Source organism: Equus asinus, chromosome 4 (assembly GCF_041296235.1).
Source record: "Equus asinus isolate D_3611 breed Donkey chromosome 4, EquAss-T2T_v2, whole genome shotgun sequence".
Lineage (NCBI taxonomy): Eukaryota > Metazoa > Chordata > Mammalia > Perissodactyla > Equidae > Equus > Equus asinus.
The window spans coordinates 116,974,553-116,996,399 of NC_091793.1; the positions used below are offsets into that span (position 1 = coordinate 116,974,553).

At 39.2% G+C, this 21,847-nt stretch overlaps 1 protein-coding gene across 4 annotated transcripts in view; it reads right to left on the reverse strand.

Moving 5' to 3' along the window:
• Nucleotides 1-21,567, reverse strand: part of TTN (titin) — a 270,195-nt gene extending 248,628 nt beyond the window's left edge. For all 4 annotated transcript variants that reach the window (XM_070508508.1, XM_070508506.1, XM_070508505.1 and 1 more), the window contains exons 1-14: nt 21,298-21,567; nt 18,961-19,064; nt 16,512-16,715; nt 14,612-14,899; nt 14,047-14,132; nt 13,720-13,955; nt 9,512-9,839; nt 8,769-8,921; nt 7,955-8,089; nt 6,541-6,672; nt 5,187-5,321; nt 4,431-4,568; nt 3,810-3,947; nt 84-377 (exon numbers count right to left, since the gene is read on the reverse strand). In XM_070508508.1, the coding sequence (XP_070364609.1) occupies nt 84-377; nt 3,810-3,947; nt 4,431-4,568; nt 5,187-5,321; nt 6,541-6,672; nt 7,955-8,089; nt 8,769-8,921; nt 9,512-9,839; nt 13,720-13,955; nt 14,047-14,132; nt 14,612-14,899; nt 16,512-16,715; nt 18,961-19,051 (2,358 nt within the window). In that variant the 5' untranslated portion in view covers nt 19,052-19,064; nt 21,298-21,567. The remainder of the gene's footprint in view (nt 1-83; nt 378-3,809; nt 3,948-4,430; nt 4,569-5,186; nt 5,322-6,540; nt 6,673-7,954; nt 8,090-8,768; nt 8,922-9,511; nt 9,840-13,719; nt 13,956-14,046; nt 14,133-14,611; nt 14,900-16,511; nt 16,716-18,960; nt 19,065-21,297) is intronic.
• Between the last annotated feature and the right edge of the window lie 280 nt (nt 21,568-21,847).

Genomic DNA, 21,847 nt, shown 5'->3' on the forward strand with positions numbered 1-21,847 from the left:
ATACCACTGTTCAGCAGACGACCACAGCAGTTCAGCCTGCCTTCCCATATGCAGGGTGAGAAAATTAGTGGGTACAGACTCACCTGTGATGATATCTGCATTCCCATTTGATCAGTAGTTGTGACATGAGTCTCAGAAGGAACCTGGATTACTCTAGGCTTGACTGCTTTAGGGACAACGTGGGGTTCTGAGGCCGGACGCTGGGGATGCTCAGCTACCTTTGTGGCAGAAATGTGCTCCTTGTATCCATATTCCAAAGTAGTCTGCTGAGCATACGATTCTTCAAGATGCGCGGGTGCTCTGGGCTCTCTAACACGGGCCTGGTCTACTGCAGCAACAACTGTTGCTACAGCTTCAGCCTTTTTCCCAACGTCCACCTGGAGACAAGTTTCCAAAATTAATACATAGTAATGTCAAAGTGAGGCTGGGACATCTCCTCTTAGGATCATCAAGAACAGACAAATGCCTAAAGGCATGATAGGCAGATGGCACCCATGTTATACAGCTAAGCTAATGTCTCCCGAAATGTCACTCAGAAATGCATTAGGAACTTAATATTTCATTGATTATTATAGTGTGTAGACATCCAGTTACATACACTCCATATATACCTGCTTAATTAGACTAGATATTAAATCACACAGACACAGCATAGGACAACACAATACATATGTAAAATAGTAAGGAGATTTTGAGTTTTTCTAGTAGTTTGTCTGAGACAAGTGGCCAATTAACATTTGGGAAATCAGAACTTTGGGGCTGGTTATCTTCACTGATATTTTTATTATCTGGTCTATCATTTAGTTTGTTGTTGAGACAGTGAGAGTGATGATAAAAATGCACTCAAATACCGTCGTAGTCCCATCCAGAAAAATCAGTCGCTAGAGTTGTACAACTGCATGCAAATCTGAGATAACATGAAAGCTCGTGAACACAGAGTGAGCATATTAATTTGCTTATAATTCCCTAGGGATAAGAATTTTTTAATCTATTAGAATATCTTTCTTAAAACACATGAATGAAGATATTGTGATTAAAATGAAAGTGTTATCATATTTGGATTCAAGAGAACAACCTTTCAGTGTGAAGTTCAACTTTCTTTCATTATTACTGGGAATAATGAAATTTCCTTCGTTATTAAAGTGAATAATAATGAAATTTCTTTCATTATTAAAGTGAAGAAGGAAACAGAAATGTTGTTCTGTCATTTCCATGAATCTGATTAGCATAAATGGGAATACAGTCTGCAGGGACGCTGCTCTTTTAAAGAAAGCGAACTGGCTGATGTGGCTTTACATGTTATGATTCTGTGCAACACTTGGAAACAGTGTACTTGTAACAATCACATTGCCATGTCCATCAGTGCTCTTTGAAAGTAATGCTGGAATATTTTATCAATGTCCAATTTTCTTTTCTGTTGCTGTGAATAGCATTTAGATTGCATCTGAAATGTTTTTCAAGTACTCTACCTGTATATCTGTTAAAATTATTATCTGAGCCATTTAAGATATAAATGAGGGTGTTCTGAGATGGGATTGGGCCTTTAGTGATCATGGGCTTCATCCAGTGCTTCCTTCTAGGAAGCTACAATTTAATCTGCCTCGAAAGATTGAAATGCCATCTTCACTTTAGACTGCCTTTTAGAAGAAGCTGTAAAATAAGTTAGGTTTATTCACCTGTTTATTTGTTTCTTTTTTTAACCATATAGGCCATTAGTTGACTTTAATTTTATAGATGTTTTGAAGTGTGAACATCTTCTACAGACAACACAAATATAGTGGAGTGATTGCATTTACATTATATCTCATTTGACTCTTTCAACTCACCTACAAGGAGTCAGGTTGAGTTCAGTTTTATTTTAACAGTGAGAAAACTTAGGCTCAAAAAAATTGTCCTTTGCCAACTGAAATATACAAATCTTGTTCTTAATTTAAAACTTATGCAGAAAAAGAATCTTAATTACAATCGAGTCTGTTAAATTGGGGAAGTATCTATGTATTTTTTCCTGAGTTGATGAATATCAAATCCATATGCACATGCCGTTTGGTGGACAACTGCAAATGAGCACTCTATGCTGACAGCTGCTTTGATTTCTCAGCGGACTCTCATATCCCTCATAATTTTGGAACTTAGATAAGCAGAAAGAGGAATAGGAGACCCCAACTCATGCTAATTAAGTGCTGAGAATTAATTTAGGAGACACACAGAAACAGTGTTATTTAATCTGGCTTTTCACGACTAGAAATGCTAACTGTTCCACTGGAGGAATTGGACTGAATCTAATCATCTCTAATGTTTTGTTGATCAGTTAAGCAATTAAATGGAACACTAGGAGCACAATGACTCGCGATGGATGAGAAGTTATGAGAGCTGATGACGAAATGGGATGAAACAATGCTTTTCACCTCCACAGCATCTGTTTTCATCTCCTCATGAAAAAGATGTATTTGTTCTTGCTTAATAGCAAATCCTTCTCTAGTCCTTGGCAGTGTGGCTGGTTCTGTAGATTTTTGAAGTGGTGACTATTAATCTGGGTATAGACATTTTCTCAGCTTCCATTCTTAGCTAATTTTTCTTTTTTGAGGAAGATTAGCCCTGAGCTAACATCTGCCACCAATCCTCCTCTTTTTTGCTGAGGAAGATCAGCCCTGAGCTAACATTGGTGCCCATCTTCCTCTATTTTATATGTGGGACGCCTGCCACAGCATGGCTTTATAAGCAGTGCATAAGTCCACACCCTGGATCTGAACCAGCGAACCCCAGGTCACCAAAGCAGAATGCGTGAACTTAACTGCTATGCCACCGGGCCCGCCTCCATTCTTAACTAATTTTTAACAACAAAAATACGATAGTCAAATTTATGTGATTCAGAACAAATACAAATTTGAAAATAATCACTCATGAAGTACGTTATATATTGGAATTTCTGTCATTGATGAGATTTCTGAAAGCCTAATATGCCATTCAATATTAGACTTGGGTAAATGTTTAGAAAGTTGATCTTAAATCACGTCTTAGGAAAAAACCCAAAGACGTAAAGATAGAAAACGACAGTGAGGGAAATACAGACAGGACTCAGTCATGACACTAGAGAAATTGAAAAATACTGTATTTCCAAATACTATAGTAGCATTAAAGAATAAAATTAGGTAGACAGCTCATGTGGAGTAAATGACAGGATCATGGGAAGTAGACTAATTCATGTAAATTTCAGAGCCACAGACACTACTAATAAGCTTTTCATGGCTTATGTGTGTTTATTCTGGTTGGTTAATTCCTTCTCTAGATTTTACTGTTGCATCTTGTTTAGCTTTAGTGGGAGGCATTACAGCCTGCACTATAATTTTCTCAGTTTCTTTTCTCATCTGATATTTACGGGGGGAAGAATGATAACTTTCATATGAAGAAAATTATGGGTAATTTCCTGAAATAAGTCCATACTTTCCAACGTAATATAGTGAATTTATGACTCCCTAAAAACGTGCGTCTTCGTGACGATAAGATTCATCATTTACTCATACATTTTTTTATGTCATGAAGTATCTTAAAATTAGCCTGCATGCAATTTCAATCGTTAACTTCTGAAGAATTTCGAGACGTTAATAATAAAAAATAGAAAATAATAACGAAGAGATCAATGGGGAAAGGAACATGTAGTAATATTAACAATAAATAATTTGCCTTTTAGTTTCCAATTGTTTTATCACTTAAAAATAAATTGGGTTAATAATGTCTCATAATAAGAAATTCTGAAATTTGGTGTTAATGGATTATAACGGGGATTTCACGCTTGGAGGAGCAATCGTCACCTTTTCTTGGGTAACTTGGATTTGTTCTTGTCTAGTAGCCTTTGCTTCTCTAGTTCTCAGTATTGTTTCTTGTTCTTTGGCTTTAGTAGTTGCAACTGCTATTGTAGACAAGGCAGTTTTCTCAGCTTCCTTTCTCATCTGATTATTACAGTGAAATCAAGGTTTAAATTTACAGGGCTTCAGACACACGTGGTATGACCCTTCCCCCCTCTTAGTGGGGATGCAAAATGAAGTTATTCAGGGTTAACTACATAAAAAAAGTTAACTTTCACTTGGCAATGTTTGCATATACTGATTGGGAATCACAAACTTTAGAAGTGTTAACTATAAAAAAAAATCTCCAGATGATTCCATATATTGTTTTCAAAAATCAGGCTAAAAACGCTAATGTTCATGCAAAGAATAATGGTGAATAAAATGAATTACAAATGTTACAGATTGATGAAAATCAAATGTGCAGATAAAATTAATAGTCAGCAGTCACACATTTCCCACTTTGGTTTTAGTTTGAGATTCAAAAAGGAAAAGAGAGATTAATAATTCATACCACATCATAGTTAATGGTTTACTAGAAATTAGTTTAAAGATGACTGTTTCCCCATCTCAAATATCTGTATTCACCTTTTCCTGAGTTATTTCAACTTGCTCTCTTTTGGTAGTGATGCCTTCTCTAGTTCTTGATACTAAATCTTGTTCTTTCACTTTGGGTGTGGCAACTATGACTTTAGGTACCACTGTTTTCCTAGTTTCTTTCATTATCTGGTCATATGATAAAAAAAAGGGGGGAAATGGTCATTAAATTTCATAAAGCCTCTGATAAAAGAAACAAGTCAAAACTGAGAAAGGAAGCAAATTTCTTCCTACTCAAGGGCATTTTAATCACACTTAAATATGTCATTCAAGTTACTTTGATCATTCATACTGTTTCACTGGTAGCAATATAAAAATAAGTCCAGCCTAAAAGAAAAAATATGATTAGCGATAAAAGAACAAAGGATGCATTTCTCTTTCTCACATTATTCTTATTACAATCTATGGAAATTCCAGTGCAGCCATAAATAACATATAATTTTGCCTTTTATCAATTGACTTGTACACTGGAGTCTTCAATAGGAAAATATTAAATACTGAAGTGAATTATAATACCATATTAGTAACAGTTCAAAGAAAATCCAAAAGTTAGGAATGAAAAGTGGCAGTGAAAGCTAGAAAGAGAGGTGGCAAAAGGTTCATGAGAGACTCTGAAGGTTTCTATTTGAGTTATAAGAAAAGGAGGAGGTGAAAAAGTGATGATTAAAACTCATGATGAAAATGTAGGTGGGTTGCAAATGAAATGATACAAGAGTGAATTTCACACCAGCAGCAGGAAGTTGTCACCTTTTCATGAGTTATGTGCATTTGATCTTGTTGTGGGGCAACTTCTTCTTGAGCTCCCAGGATTGCTTCTAGTTTTGTGGACTTTGCAGTGGCAACTACCATCATGGACACAGCTGTCTCAGCTTTCTGTGTTATCTGATTTTCAGAGTAAGATAAAGATTTGAGTTTCAAAAGTCACAAAAGAAATGGCAAGATATCCTTGCAACCTTCTGGACAATACAGAACGCTTAGTGATGAGAGAGAAAATAATCACATTTCCATTTTAAGAGCCTTTATTTGTGTTTAAAACACTGAATTTTGTTTTCCTGACGAATGGGCTTCTTTTCTGCCCACGTGCCCCTTAGCAAATGGTCCTAGAACCTGAAAAGGTCTCATCTTGTTGATACATTAGGGCACCCAGTGATTGGCCACTGGCAAATGGCTGGAAAACTATAGGCAGCTGCACTTGCCAGTCACCAGTATTGCATTGGCAACAAGGATTTCTATGCCTTTGATTATGCCATGTAGGGTTTTTGTGGAGTCAAAGTCTCTCACTCACTATCAGGAGAGGGAAATTCACCTAACAGCTTCTGGCCAGCCCCTTAAGTATATAGTGTTCTCAGTTGGACCTTTTTTAAAAAGTAGCTCTGTGATCAGCAAAGAGCTTGAGATCAAGAGAGGGGAGCACAGATGCCTCCCTGAACATGAAAGAAATCAACATAGATGATTCTTTCCCGACACCTTAAGGCTTGATTTCACACATGGGAAAGAAGTGGGGTTTGATGACATTGAGGTTGTTCCCTCATGGCTCTACAGCACAAAAGGAGCAAATGCTTCTAAGTTACTGTTTATCAACCAGTAATTAGGGCACTTTCTTGAAGAAGTACTGGTCTTCCCCAACATCCAGCATTTCCTCACTTCCCCTTGATTGGAGCGTTCATGGCTGTGTGTGTGTGTGTGTGTCTGTGTGTGCACATGTGCTCACACGTGTGTCTTACAACTATGTAGTTTGTGTGTTACAATGTAAGTGACTGAGGATTCAGCTATGCATGAGAAAGCTGACTGCACCAGTGGGTAACTGGACTGGGGTGATATCTATCCTATTTAAGAATGCTCTAGAAATGTCACAGATGTGCCCCCAAACTGTTCTAATAGATGGACGATCTCACCACAACTGATCAAATGAGTGGAATATTGTGCAATGACAACAGAATTTCCATCATGAAAGAGTTTCAATACTTGACATCGAGAAACCAAAAAGAAAATACACACAAAAGACTCCTCCACTTAGAGGTTTGGGTTATCGGGTGCATGCAGCTGGCTGGAATGTGACATTTGTCAACAAACTACAAGGTATTTACAAAATGGGACTTACCGTTTCTTGAGTTATTTGTTTTTGTTCTTGTTTTTTAGTAATTTCTCCAGTAATTCTAGTTTCTTGTTCTTTGGCTTTAGCTGCAGAAATTACTACTTTTGGTACAAATGCTTTTTCAGTTTCTTTTCTTATCTGAAATCAATGATAAAAACAAAACCTTATTATCTCCTGATCTCTAATGGAAGTGACATAATGTTTGTTAGATATTACAAAATAGGAATTTGAAGAAAGAATATCACTAAATAAAATAAATCATCTCATTTTCATTAATAGGACCATGTTCTTTCTCTGCCTAAACCATAAGTTATGCTGCTTAGAGGAAAAAAATTGGATTCAACACTGTTTGCTTTGAATCAGAGAATTGCCATCTTCTTAGAAAAGACTTCCAATTTTTATAAATGGGTATATGGCAATATTATTCTATGCTACTTCTGTCATCTAAAGGTGATCTTAGAGCATAGGATATTAGAATGAAAGGCCTTAGAAGTAATTTTGTCTGACCCTTTTATCTTTTATGTGGGAAATCAAGTATAGACAATTTACAATCTGCATTTACATGATGTTTTTGCTTTGAAATTTTTCCTAAATATTATGATGGTTTGGAATATCGAGACTTAGTTCTCTAAAATTGAGACACTATGGAGAGAAAATTTTGCACATATCATGGGCAAAATGTTTTCCAAATCTTTAACCACCTGAAGGGTGCTGTGTTTGGATCTGGACCACTAAGGGGTATGTGGCGGGCAGTTTTCCCCATTTGCCTCTTTGCTGTTCTCAGACATCATCACTGAAATTCAGGATCTCAGGGTTGAAAGAGACTTGAAAGTTCATCTTCTCAAACCACCCAACTGACATTGGCTCCCCTGGCCAGCGGTCCTACCAATTGGCCTTATCTAATCGGTCCCTCAGTGCCTCCAATCACAGGGCTGTCCTTTTCACTTTTTCTGGTCATTTGACCTACAAAGGCCATGCTGTCCATTCCACTTCAGATCCATGTTTGAATGTTCTCCTAAGGCATCAGAGAGCAGTTGCTAAGCTATGTGTAAAGCAATGTGTGTTCAGGGTTCTTTTCCACTCTTCCCTGTTTCTACCTCAGCATATCCTTCTCCTTACTGGCTTTACCTCCCTCATGGTCACGTATTAGTTAGTGCATCCCCAGATCAACATAGATGCGAGTCCTGTTTCTACCCTCAGTACATGTCCACAGAGGTCCCTTTTGTCTACACAAGGGAAGCATTCGGTGACCCTAAGGGACTTCAGGATCCAGTGCCCAGGAATACGCAGATACAAAGGGATCTTATTAGCGTGATAACAACCACTTTGCCCAAGAAACAACACCCTTCACAGTAAACATTATTACACGTGTTGACAGAGGTAATAACCACCACAATTTCACATCGAAAACCATTTTCACCTGTTCGTGAGTTACGCGCACCTGCTCTTGTTTTGTCGTAATTACTTCTCTGGTTCTTTTTAATTCTTGTTCCTTCGCTTTATCGGCGGCCACTACTACCTTAGTTACAGCAGTCTTCTCTGCCTCCTTTCTTATCTGATTTTCATGGAGAAAGGAAAGAAATAGGTTAATGCACCTTATATAAAAAGTTACAATAGTAAATCAGGGTAAAGACAGAAATGTCACACAAGAGAGGATAAGGAGGAAAGTTAGAATGATTTTAAACTGTAACAAAATCTATTCAAATGTGAGATGGGAAATTATCCTGGATTTATAACACTTTTCAGCCATGAATCAAATGTCACGTTTGTTTTGAGCAAAGTAAAAGCAAAAGCCTTTTGGGGAAGCTTAGAGAAAGGTGATGTCTGCTCTGAATAACGGTTTCCATGCCTGGCTCCTGGTGCCACTGACCTCTGGATTTGCCGGGTCTGGATCTACAGCACTGAGTGCACACGTATCCTTCTTGTTCAGCTGACTTTCCCGGCTCCCCGTTGCCTGACTCGACCCAGGGGCACCTTGATACTTTGAATACCTTGTCTGACCTCCTGCATTGACTTTCTGGTAGTTAACTCTTGCCTGCCTACCTGCCTGACACAGAACAGGTACTTATGGCATTTACATCTTAAACAGATTTGGTGTTGCAGACCACTTTTTGCTCAGAAAGTCCTAAAAATCTGAGCCATGTTGGGCTCCATGCTGTCCTCAAAATGGTCTGCGTGTCGGTTCGCCACAGGCTGTGCGCATGCAGAGCCCAGGCTGCACGGCTCGCGCGTACCTGTTCTTGAGCAGGTTGGATGTGTGTGGCAGTCGTGGTTGTCCTCTGAGCAGTCTGCTCTACAGCACTGATAACTGGTTCTCTCACTCTGGCCATATCAACAGCAGCAACAACGGTCGCAACAGCTGCACTTTTGTCAGTTTCTTGTTTCACCTGGATTAGACACAAAAATACAGTGGAAACTGAGCTACCTAGAGTAAAATAGAGATGTGCATAAGCATTTGTCACTGCCAAGAGAGATATGGTATGTATCATCAAAATCTGTATTTTATGAAAACCTCGCAGATTAGAGTCTTTGTCCCAGTTAAAAATGCTGGGGGCAGCCCAGTTGCTGAGTGGCTAAGGTTCCGTAGGCTCCACTTCAGCAGCCCCGGTTCATGGGTTTGGATCCTGGGTGTGGACCTACTCTGTTCATCAGCCATGCTGTGGAGGCATCCCACATGCAAAGTGGAGGAAGACTGGCACAGATGTTAGCTCTGAGCTAATCTTCCTCAAGTAAAAAAAATAAATAAAAAGAGGAAGACTGGCAAAGGATGTTAGCTCATGGCAAATCTTCCTCACCAAAAAAAAAAAAAAAGCTTTTACAAAGCATGAGCCAAATTTGGTCTTCAGTTTCTGTTATATTCTTGAGTTCATATGCATTTCCCCTCCAGCCTATACAGACTGAGCTTCATGGCAGGATTCTGGTTGGAGAAACGAGATATGAAAGGAAAGAAAATGATACCAGACAGCTCTGACAGTACCTCTGCAGCACCCGTGGCGACAGCACCTGCCGCGAAGGCAGCGCTCACCGACACGCTGGCAGCAGCGCCCGCAGCTCCGCTGATGGTCACTTCCTCCTGGACTCCGTATCTCCCTTCCCATCTCTCCTCTGTCCTGATCTGAGTCGCGCTTGTCACCGTCGTTTCTCTCATCTCAGCCTCAGATGAGGCCACATAGCCCTCTTGCTTCCAAGGAGGAGGCACTTCAGGGCCTTGGGCCAGGGTGGAGGTCTGAGTCTTACGGACGAGCAATGGCGACTTCACAGATCTGATGGGCGACGTGGAGATCCTCCCAGCCGGAGACACGGACCTGAAAGCCAACGGCAGAGGTCAAGAGCGCCAAGGTGAGGAACTCCCCAGGTCACTGGATTTGAAAAATGGAAGCAAAACCTGGAAGTGTTTAACTGAAGGCAGAGTTTTAAAATGTGTGCCTCAAGAACCTATTCAAGGGCCAAATAATGTACTTGAAAGTAATATGTTTTAAAGCTCAGTAAGCCCTTTCCTTACCTGCTCTAACGCTGTAAGAGAATCAGCCTTCATTCTAAGCTGAAGAATTCTGTGCCCTGCCTCACCTTCTCCCATTTACAAAGATCCAGGCAGCAGAAGGTGCTTCCTTAAAATACAGCCAAGCCAGAGAAAAGACATGGCAAATAACTTTTTGCGGACTTCCAGTTCAGGGGGCGGGGGGGGGGAGGGGGGGAGGGGGGGTGGCGAGGGCATGTCAAACAGGTATTAATGAAGAAAGGTTTCTGTAATTAAAATGCTTGTGCAACTCTAGACTAAACAAGTTACAGCTTGCTTTCTCCCCGCAGGACTTCCCACTGCCTTCACCATGCCCATACACCTTGCAAATCTCCAGGCTAGAGGAAGCTTGCTCGTTTCTCTTTTTGCAGGACTTTTTTGGGTATAGGCTGCACAACGCACTTTGGAAACTGCCGTGCTAGTCAAGGTGCTGTGAGCTGCTCTTTTTAATTTCCTTTGTATTTGTTTACCCTGACCCTCATCGCACTGTACTCTGGACTTCTTTTAAATATCCTCAGCATTGCTAGCTCATTCGAAACCTGAGGATTCTATAGTTTTTTATCAAATTGATAATGTGGCCTCTTCCAAAATAGTTTTCATTGTTTTTTATGTGCGTCTGAAGTGCAAGAGCATCAGTTGAAGAATCTGGGTGCTAAATCCTGGCATTTATAGCCAATAAAGACAGTTCCTGATCTATAGCAATAATTCTGGGGTTGGTCAACTATCTTAAGAGAAAATTTTTCCTAATTTAATTCTTCATCAATAAAATTTATACATTTTTTCCCTCTAGGTGGCAGTATTGCCTTATCATTGCACTTAACTACTCCAGCCTATAGGAAAATGTGTATAAATGTATTCTGGCACTACATAGAGTATTTAACTTATACTGATCGTAAATGAAATAATTATTCTAATCAATGATCAAGGTACGGTTGATATTTTCTCTAAATTAGAATTTCATGAATATTAACAGTTTCCTGAAGAAATGTTTAATCATTTTCCCGAAGAAGGGTTTTTTGTGGAAATCAATTTACATTTTATAAATGGAGTTGTAATCAAACTAATGGGAGATCTGGGGGAACACGTCTCTACTTTGAAAGTGATTGCCTTAGAAATATAACAAAGAAGAGCTTAGACTCATGTAGGGTCTACACCAACTGAGGAAAAGCGAAAGGACTTGTACTTCCAAGTTTCAACCTGTACCTTGTTCTCGCTGTAGCTAGTAAAGTGGGTTTAATTCAAAAAGAGTTAAAAACATGATTAGCATGACATGAGTGATGAACAGCAGGTTGCAGGTAAGCCCATAACTGTGAAAATCAATTGTAATTTCAGTCATTATAGGAAAGTGCTTATTTCTGCTCTTAGAATAAAAAATAATCACCTGGTCGCAGCTAGATACAATGTACCTTATTCAATGAAATATGTTTGCCTTACTCTATGACAAAAATCAAGATTGAGCCATGAGGCATTTTAGGAAGTAGTCTATCATTATTTTCTCCACTAATTGGTATTTTTATTTCTTAATTATTTTAAAGCAAATTTGAGGGGCTAAGTAATTGGGATTATTACTAATGAACTCTCAGAACTGCTAAGTGGTCAAAACGCTCCGTGGAATCAGGAAAGCTCTGTAATTCTAAACGGTGCGCAGTCTTGGATCGAAAATACGGTCAGGTTGTTACCTCCCCCAGAAATTGAATTTGGCCCGTTTTGTGAGTTCACGGTGTGCAAACTTGGAGGTAGCCTGAGATGGAACATTTTTTTTTTTTATTTCATAGAAGACATATTTTTAAAACTGAGCTTTTTGCTCAAGGCTTTATGTTAGTTTTTGCCAATACCTTTAACTTTTTAAGTGGCCAATGTAGTAAAGATTGGAAGGTATGTAGCATTTTTTCACATATTTATTGGCTGTTTGCATTGCCTCTTGTATGAAGAGCTTGTCTTCAGTCCATTTTTTTCATTGGTGTTGCTTGTTTTTTTCATTAAAAGTTAATCTGTGGAAGCTTTTTTAATACATTTGGATATTAGTTCTTTGTCCTAAGTGTTGCAAACATCTCCCCCAGCTCTCCTGTTTGCATTTTGCTTCTATCTGGGGTCTTACCCAGCATCAGCATGTAAGGTTGTGTAGGTTGTGCACGGTTTCTAGGCTTATTCAATTCACATTGTAGCCATTGTGCATTTGTTATAATACTTTTATGGCAGATGCAATGAAATATCTTGAAGAATATGCATCTTTGAAATTTTTCTCAAATGCGCTGTTTGGTTTAACAATGATCTTGCTTTGGCCATATGGAAATTTTTATTTTTATGTAGTTGAATCTGTTAGTCTATTTTTAAAAGTGCTCTTCCACAAATGCTTTCCCACATTTTCTTCACATATTTTTTAGGTTTTTATTTTTTAATTTGTCTCTTTAATCAAGCTGGGATTTATTTTGTGAATGGTGTGAGGGAGAGGCTTATGTTTGTTTTCTTGCAGATGGATAGCTGACTGGCCAGCATTCTTTATTGAGTAAAATACCCTTTTCCCCACCGAAATGAAAGGTGGCTCTGATTAAAAATTGACTTCCCTGTATGCCTGAATGGATTTCTGACTCTGTTCTGCTCCCCTGATACATTTTCTATTCATTTACCAATACCATACTGTTTTGAGTACAGTAAGTCTGAAAACTTTTTAGGTCAACTATCCTCTTATTATTCTTCTTTTAGAAATTCTTCTTGGCAGAGTAGCTTTATCCATATGTTTTTTACTTCATTTACATCGAACAAGAAACACTTTTTTTGTTTACTCCAAATTTTGCACATTTTTCAGTTCATCGCATTAAAAACCTCAGCATGCTAAGCCAAATCCCAAAGTTTCAAATCTGCTAGGATAATTGACTCTTGATTATATAATTTCTGAGCCCTCATGATACATACTCATATTCTAAAATACTCCCATATTAACTAAGCATAGAAATCCATTTTATTTTCTAGATAAAATAACATAGGCATATGCAAAATATTCAGAAGGGTTTACTTATTACTGACTATAGGAACATCTGTATAATTATTTTCTATTTACAAGGCACCTTCAACTAATTATCTGCTGTACCCTCACAGTGCTCCGTGAGATCATTCTTACTGTGATTCTTTTTAAGTAACAAATGACACAACTAAGACCTTAAGCAAATGATTTAACTTCTTTAGCTTCAGTCACCTTCTCGAAAATTATGGCTGATAATTCTCAAGAGGTTGCTGTGAATATTTAATGAGATGACATACATGGAGTATCAATCTGATGTCTTACATGGAGAAAGTGATCAATAAAGTAGTGACTATTTTATTATTATAATTATTTCCCTGGACCACACTGTTAGCAAGTGATCAGGCTCATTAACTTGGTGCTTCCAACCCCACATTTTGTCTCTTCTCCTTTCACTGTGCTCTTTCTGGACCTCTAAAGCACATACTTATTAAGTGGCATACGAATAAGAATTCAGAATTTGAGTTTATAAAGTTCTCCAATTTACCTGTAAACAGTGAGGATTGGTGAAAATCTTATTCAGTACCTTTTTGGTTTACCTCCTTTATCACATGCTACGTTTTTTATTGCTTCCCTCTATTTCTCTTCTTATTGGATGAAACCTAATTCAGAAATGCATAATGACTTCATCTCTTCTAAAAGGCTTTACCTGACCGGAGATGGGGTCGGTGCTCGCACATGTCTGACGGGGGAAGGCGAGTGTCTTATTGGCGATGGGGACTGCTGTCGAGCCAACTGTGCTTTGGCAGCAATGGATGGTGGTGTGGGAGACCTTGACTTTGGCTTCGGAGGTATCCTGGGAGGTGTTTTATGTGGCAGCTGTTGCCCATCTACGACCATCTCAACTGTTGCGATTGATCTGGCATCAAAGTGGGCTTCAATCTTCTGTAAAAGATGAAAACAAGCCCAGTTGAGGAGCAGCACTTGGTGAAGCAACGAGCTGAAAGGCTTGAGGACCGACAGGATAGAGAAATACCTTTTCAATCCGGGTTTGTCTTGTTTCTGAAATCTGAGCAGTCGAAACAATTGTCTTTGTCTTTTTAGCGGGTACTACTTCTTCACCTGTGGCAAGGGGAAGATAAATATTTAGCAGGGAGCACGAAGACCCATTTTAAAAGAGATTGTGTTAATTCTGACTACAAAGTCAATAAGATTTTCTAGGTGTCCTGGTGGAGGAAAAGAAAGTTTTGAATTTTGTATGACTATAAATTGGGTTTAAAAATAGAAAATGTTTATTATATAAAAATTTACTTAGAACCTTTAAAAAAATTTCATTATTTGCCAATAATTTGAAAACCTAGATGATTTAATTGAAATACTTTACAGTTTCTTATAGGGTTGATAACTAGAGATTGCTTCAATGATTCTGAGCGCCTGCTTAGAATCTCAGAGACTTTTCTTTTTACGGATGTTGAAAAGCCAGCCCTGATTTGAGCTCTCAGCATCCCTAGGCCTCAGAGGGGAGGCAGGTGCACCCCAGCCCTCCTTCATTCTAAATCGTCCTCCCCCTTTCTCCGTGTTCCTCCGCCTCCAGCACATGCCTTGAACCAGCAATTCGGCAGTCGAAGTAGCTCTTCCAACGCTGTTGGTGGCATTTACTGAATAGGTCCCGGAGTCTTCCGGGTATGCTTCCGCAATCAGTAAGCTGTAGAGTTCGCCTTCTTGTGAAATTTGGAAATCAAGGGAGCTCTGGATTTCGGCTCCGTCCCGGTAGAACTTCACCACAGGTGTAGGGATTCCAGTCACTCTCACTTGGAGTCGCACTTGGCTTCCTTGTCTCACAGTCATGCTCTGCAGCCGTTGAACGAAGTTGGGTGGCGCTGTCTCGGCTGCAGGGGAAAGAAAAGAAAATCAGGACTGCCAGCCAGGGCGCTCCCAGCAGGCTATTTTTAAACAATCACAGCTCCGGTTCCAAAACCAAGGGATGACTCGTCCAACCAAACGTCCTTGACTGTCCTTGAGCCCAGCTCATCCAGCAGATGACAGGGAGAATGGAGCCAGGAGAGTGAAGAAGGCAATCCAGCCATCATATTGTATTTTATTTGCTTTGTTTTGTTGAGCAGTTCCAGGCCACTACTTTTTTTTTTTTTTTTTTTAAGAAAAAGCTTCAGGGCTGCCCTGTGGTATAATGGTTAAGTTAGGCACATTCTGGTTCCATGGCCAGGGGTTTGCCGGTTTGGACCCCGGGCAGGAGCTATACCACTGTCAGCCATGCCATAGCCTCCACCCACCTACAAAATAGAGGAAGACTGGCACAGAGTTAGCTCAGGGCTAATCTTCCTCAAGCAAAAAAAGAGGAAGATTGCCAACAGATAGCTCAGGGAGAATCTTCCTCACCAAAAAAAAAAGTCTAGATCTTGTTATAACATTTCTAGAGAATCCTTCTGGCACTTTCTCCCTACCTTACATCTAGCACTATATTAACATGTGAAGGCACCTGTACATATTCTAGTAAGTTGCATTAAAATGAATTCCAATGGTTGGTTTGACGGGTGCACCTGTGACTTACAGAATCATTAAATTGTAATTTAATTTTAAAACCCTAAATTGTCTTCAATTTGATCAGTAGTCAAATAACCGAAATATTTACTTGCATTTAAAATGTTAATCCAAATAATGACATGATTTAATGCTAGTTCCACCACAGAAAAGGGATTTTTTTTTTTTTTGGTTAATTATGTTGAAAGAAATTTTTTATAAGATAAAAGCAAAGGGTAAATGGGATTAATTTTGACACGTCTTTGAGTAATAAACAACAGCAGATGCCATCAACCCTATACATTTTCCATTTCTGAATTTTCTGGATCTATGTTAAAGTTCATACCTGATGTTACCTGATGTGCCTTTTGTTTTTGGTAAAGATGGAGAAAAATGACAGAAGCCACCAAGGTTGGTGATAACTTTTCTGGGGAAACTGTGTCATGCTTTTGAATCAGACAAGCATTTGCTTTTTTCTGTGTAGGTTTACTGTGTAATATTTTTAGGACTGGAAAGTAAATGGAATTATTAAACTTTATAGCCTCGAACAATGTTTCTCAAATGGGTGGTCTGTGGACCACTTGCATCAGACTCATCTAGGTGCTTGTTAAACTGTGAGTTCCTAGAGATAGACATATTTCCTTCCTAGGTTTATAAACAAGGCTCCAAGCCTTGTTACTTGCTCAGAAAGACGATTTTTAATATTTCCTTAATATATTTTTGAGTGCTTAATATGTGTATAGAGGAACTGATTCTCAGCCACTTTTGCGCTGTGTTTTGAGAGGAAAATTAAATTCCACAGGGCAAACAACTTTGCTATCAATTCAGCCTCCGGAGGCCCTTCTCTTGACTTGGAGCTGCATTTGCCTGTGCTCAGTAGCTCTTTGGGAATCCCCTTCCCCAAGTCCTGGAGATGCCTTGGGGGGCAGGGGGCGCAGAGCACAGGCTGCGCCTCCAGCCTACCTGTCACGAGAAGCTCAGCAGTACTAGTCGCTTGTCCAGATCCATTGGTGGCTCTCAGGGAGTATCGTCCACTGTTGGCTTTAGTCACGGCGGGGATCGTCAGTCTAGCGCGGCCATCGCTAAAGGAGATCTGCACGCCGGGCAGAGTGGAAGTGGAAATTGCCTGGCCATCCCTAAACCAGCTCACCTCAGGAACTGGCAAACCTGGAGAACAAAGAGAGTCCATCTTTATGTTTGAACGGGGAGCTGAAAAAGGCCTCTGCTGTGTCCCATTATGTTCACGGCCTTGACCTAACCCATAAAAGCTATCCAGAGTGTTATGCTATTTAAGGTTGGTGAAAACTTGACAGCCAACAATAAAAGTATAAACTCGCAGATCATTAGGAGGGCCTATGGCTTCCTGTCACGGCCTGTGCCTTCCTTTTATCGGGGAGGAAACTGAGGCCCAAAGAGGCTCAATGATTTCTCCAAGGTCCCTCAGCTAGCATGGCACAGAGAGGCCAAGAATTTCCATCTCCTGCCTTTCTGCCCAGGGTTCAATATGAGGCAATTAATAGACATCATTAAAATCATGAAAGGGATTTATAAAAGTGAAGAGCCAAGGAAACTTTGAAGTAAAAAGTGACCATTGTCCTATTTGAAGACAAGCGAAGAGCAAAAGCAGCAAAGAGATCTAAAAGTTCTGCCAACAGGCACAGGAGGACGTCGCACCTCTGTCCCTCCTCTGCGGTTACAGGGACACTGTCTGCCTGAACTCTCCTGCCTTTCGGAGGTGCAATCAGTAACCATGCCAAACCGTGGACAGGCAGTTTCTCATATAACAAGAGACGAAACCAAACCTGGTCTTTCAGAACAACACGTGTGGTTGGAGTTGCAGTTAGAAAAGCCAAATTCTTGTCACTAGCCGTTAATTGCGGACCTAAGAATTACATGTCCATGGTTTGATGTTGTATACATATTACATCTCTGCATTCAGAAGGCATGAGGCGAATTCGGGGCACAGTTTATTTTGCATTTGGCATAAAGACTGGTGATCTATCTCCTTAAACTGAGGAAGTGAAGATAACCAAGAGAAAGTTTCCTTTGTTGTCCTTACATTAGCCAATCTCCCACGGGGGCCAAGGGAATAGTTTATTTGGCTAATTCATGGGTATCAAATATCTTCAGTGGTGTTTTTCTAAGAATTTATCAGCACAAAGTGTGAAGGAACAAGAAGCTGTGAAGAAGCCAGATTCCGCTACTCCACAAGCAGGCAAGATGCCACTGAAGCCGTATATGTTCTGCTCAGTTCAGAAGTTACTGAGCGTTACAAGATAAGCACGTGAGTTATGTGGAGGTCAGTCAGAGTCTAGCCCGCATGAGAAGAAGGGAATTGGTCTCTATATACATTTACAATAGAAAATGAAGAATGAGTATATGATATTTGTGCAATGTAAAATAAAGCGTTATCCAGTTATGAATAAGATTGGTAATAAAATAGGCAGAAAGCAAAAAGAAACAGAAAGGAAAAGGAAATCTTATTTTATATCTTTATTGTAAGCCTTGAAATAAAAAAAAAAAGAGGAACAATGCACATGGAAGTGCATCAAGCCTGATTTTCAGTTAATCCATATAATCTTACACAGCCAGTTACCATACTGCAGAAGGAGACAATGTTGATTAATAATTTTGAGATTATTTGCAACCTAATTCGTAGATGACCCTCATTTTTTCCGCCTGTTGATAGGTCCCAGAAACCATGCATTTTCAGAAACCATCCCTAAACTGAGTTATGAAGAAGAAAAAGAAAGGAAAAAAGAAATAAAAAAACTTCCTTTTAAATAAAATTCTAGAATCACTGTTTCTAATATATCGACCAGAGAGGCATGTGTTATTTTTGTTGTCGTTTCAAAGTGATTGGGAAATCTTTTAATTAACTAGAATCGCTTAATAAAGATTGAAGATCAAACAATAAAATACTTAGGGGTTAGCTCATCACTGACAGTTCTGCCTCTGGGGAAAGTTGGTTGTATTGTTATTTTCCATACAAAACAATGGAGGCTCAGGCGCACAGAGCAGTCAGCCCCAGGCTCCCTGCCCAGCAACTCCGTGGCTGGCCCCTCTTGGGCTGGAGTTCTTGGCTTCCAGTCTGGCTCTGAGCTGAACCCAAATATAGAATGACCAAATTTGGTCCTACTTAGCAGCTGGATTCTGACAGCAGTTTTAATTCAACGCTAATTATTTTGCCTTGTGGATTTATAAATATGAATAAAACATTTCCAAGCCATTATATTGTCAGATTTTGTCAGTACTCTGTGAATGGTACATCCTTATAATGACCGTTCCATAGACTGGGACCAATTTTACAAAGTGAAAGCAGGTCTTAACTTGGTGTCAAGTCCTGCTGCAAAGTTAACTTGTTGGAGAAGAGGCGAAGAGAACAAAGGAAAGCGTGGACGTGTGAGCTTACCACTAACGTGAGCCTCGAAGGTTGCGGTACTACCCTCCAGTACCACAACGCTCTGTAACGGCTGCGTAAACGTCGGTGCTTGAGTTGCCATCTTTTTAGGCACTCTGAAAAGAAAGAGAAAATAAATTCCAATGTCACCACTCAGGGTCACTCTGGAGCTACTTTGTAGATGGCAGAGACACACATTTCCAAACACATTGCTTCATAAACGATCTGTGGGCCGAGTGATGGGCAAGCCTTCTGTTTTGTGGCTTGAATTTGGACAGTTGGCCTTTGAGTAGACTTGAAGCCTAACAGAGTAGCAAGTCAAAGGGCAAACGGAAAAACATTTAAGCAAGCAGAGCAAGGAATGTACCCTAGTGGACAAAGAGGGAAATTCAGTCTTAACCAAGGTGGGGAATCTGGGAGAAAGCTAGAGAAAGAGAAAGCTGGAGTAAGCTGGGATAGTGAAGAATAATAAAAGACGTGTGAAAAGTGCACGAGGAATCCTTGCATCAGTTCCGTGTTTGAGAGAGAATTATTTGAAAATGTATTTCCTTCCTCCTAGAATTTTTCACTCACTGTATCTGCACTCATAAAATTGACATGATTCAGGCATTATTACTTTAAGTAATCCAGGTGGTAACTTAAACTAGTCACTGAAACAAAAAATCTCAACTTTGCAATTCCTTTCCTTACTTGAAAAGTTTTGTCAAGCCTTGTTGAATACGCAGACCTTTGGTAGACAGCTTCCAGTGCTTTCTGTTTCTTAATATTCCTTCTTATTGTAACTGCCCAATAAAAGTTGTTACTGCTGAAGTAAATACTTAGAAAAATTTCAGTTTAAGTGAGTAGGCCAAAGTTTATTTTAGATCTGAAAGAAAAATTCCGACATGGATTTTTAATAGGGAACAGTGTGCAAACTCTGAAAGATGGAAGGCTGGTGTGAAATGTAGATGAAGTGACAAGATCTATAATTTCAGAGCATAAATATTCAAAATCAAAGAAATGAATATGAAACTTGCAGTGAAGTCTTTTTGCTCAGTGGAAGAAAGTACTTTGTCCATCAGTTTCAGACAGAAAATGTGAGGAATTTTCTGATGCATAAGTACTTTATTATTCAATGTGACTATTCCACTCTTCTGATTTAAAAAGTAGATTCTCAATCATCAATTGCTTTATTGCTATTTTTCATAAAATTCTCTGTTCACTAGAGCTTTATGGAGCAATAATCTTCCTAATGATAATTCTGTAACTTATTGTAACTTTTTACTTAGTTAAAAAGAAAATGAACAGAATTCTCTGAGATGATAAAATTTATGTTTGGAAAATTCAGATAATATCCAAAAGTTTTTGTGAAACTTCTGTGAAGAACTCCTTATTGTAGCCTGTTATCTTTAGGATGAATACATTTTTTGTGTTTAACTTTTCCTGTTTACAATCTAGTGCATATTCTAAAAATAGCTGTATTCTTTTACACCGTCTATATACTATATATCTACATATTAATAGGCATTTACAGTTAGTAATCTAATTCTAGGAAGATGGGAAATCAAAGTGTATTTAGAAATAAAAAGTCTCTAAAACTTTATTTCTTATCCTTCTTAGCATCAACATTTATCTCATATCGTATAATTTGATTGTGAGTTGAATTAAAATACATAATGAGATTCTGAGTATTTTAGAAAGCAATTACATAGCTTTATTCCAAGTTCCTAAAGATATTGCAATTAACTAGTCTAAGTTGGTCTTTTATTCCTACTGTCTAGGTAAATTTTGTTGCTTTAGCACTTGCTCTTCAGAGGCCTTTGTCTAATTAGGGCTGAAGGTATGCCTCTAAAATGTCATGTTCCCAAAATAAACTCTCCAGGGTTGACTGACAGCAGGCAAGTGTTCTGTCACTGTCCTGCTACTGATACCTCAGCAGTTGATTCCCTTAAAAAGTCATCAGGGCGTAGCTGATACCACATGCATTTTATCAGAGCTATTCTTGGTGTGTCTCACTTTATCACTGAGTAATATAACCTTGAACATTCTCAACAGACAAAAAGAGTCTCCAAAAGAAACAAACATTTCTATCACCATTTTGGACCGCAACTTTAGCAGTTTTAGACTATTAGATGCATTTAAACAATTTGAAACATTGACTGGGCTGATATGTCCAAGTATTAAACTTTTTAAAGAAAAATGTTGACATCTTTTAAGACAGAATTTAACAAGCAGATTCAGATAATGGATCAGCACCAGCAACAAGTAGACAAACGCTTCTACATAGGCATTTAGCAAAAAAGATAATCAGGAAGCAGAAATCAATAAGGAAGGGACTCTACCAATGAAAAAAGAAAAGATGCTGCTCACCTGATTTCTCAAGAGTGCCCAAAAAGGGTGGGACTAAGCCCAAGGTTGCTTCTGAAACGACGTCCTATCTAGAGTTGGTTTTTTCGACCATCTCCAACATGAATCGGTGAGCCTCTAAACTTAAAAGCAAAACTACACAGTGACTGTGTAGTTTTGCTTTTCTATGCAATCCCTACACCCGAGGCGAGGCTGGGAATGCACGACTGCTCAAGAGCCAGGGTCTGGCCCTGCCCTTATATTTGCCAGATCTGCTGACAGCCCCACATCCTTAGGGCAGGGCCCTGGGTGATTGGCTGTCTTAGGAAAGCATGATGGGAGAGGGGCCTATTTGGTAGTGTCACATACCACCTGTTCTTCTGATTGGCAGTGCTAAATTTAGCACCTCAAAAGAGGCTTTACCAAGGAAATAGAACCGTATTTAAAGAGTAGGTCTGTTGAGGCTTAGAGAAGCGCATTTGTTGCCCATGTTAAAAACTGAAAACAGTGCTCTGAGGAGAATCTGTGACAATAGAAGACACTTGGGGGCAGTCATATAAAATAGCCCTAAACC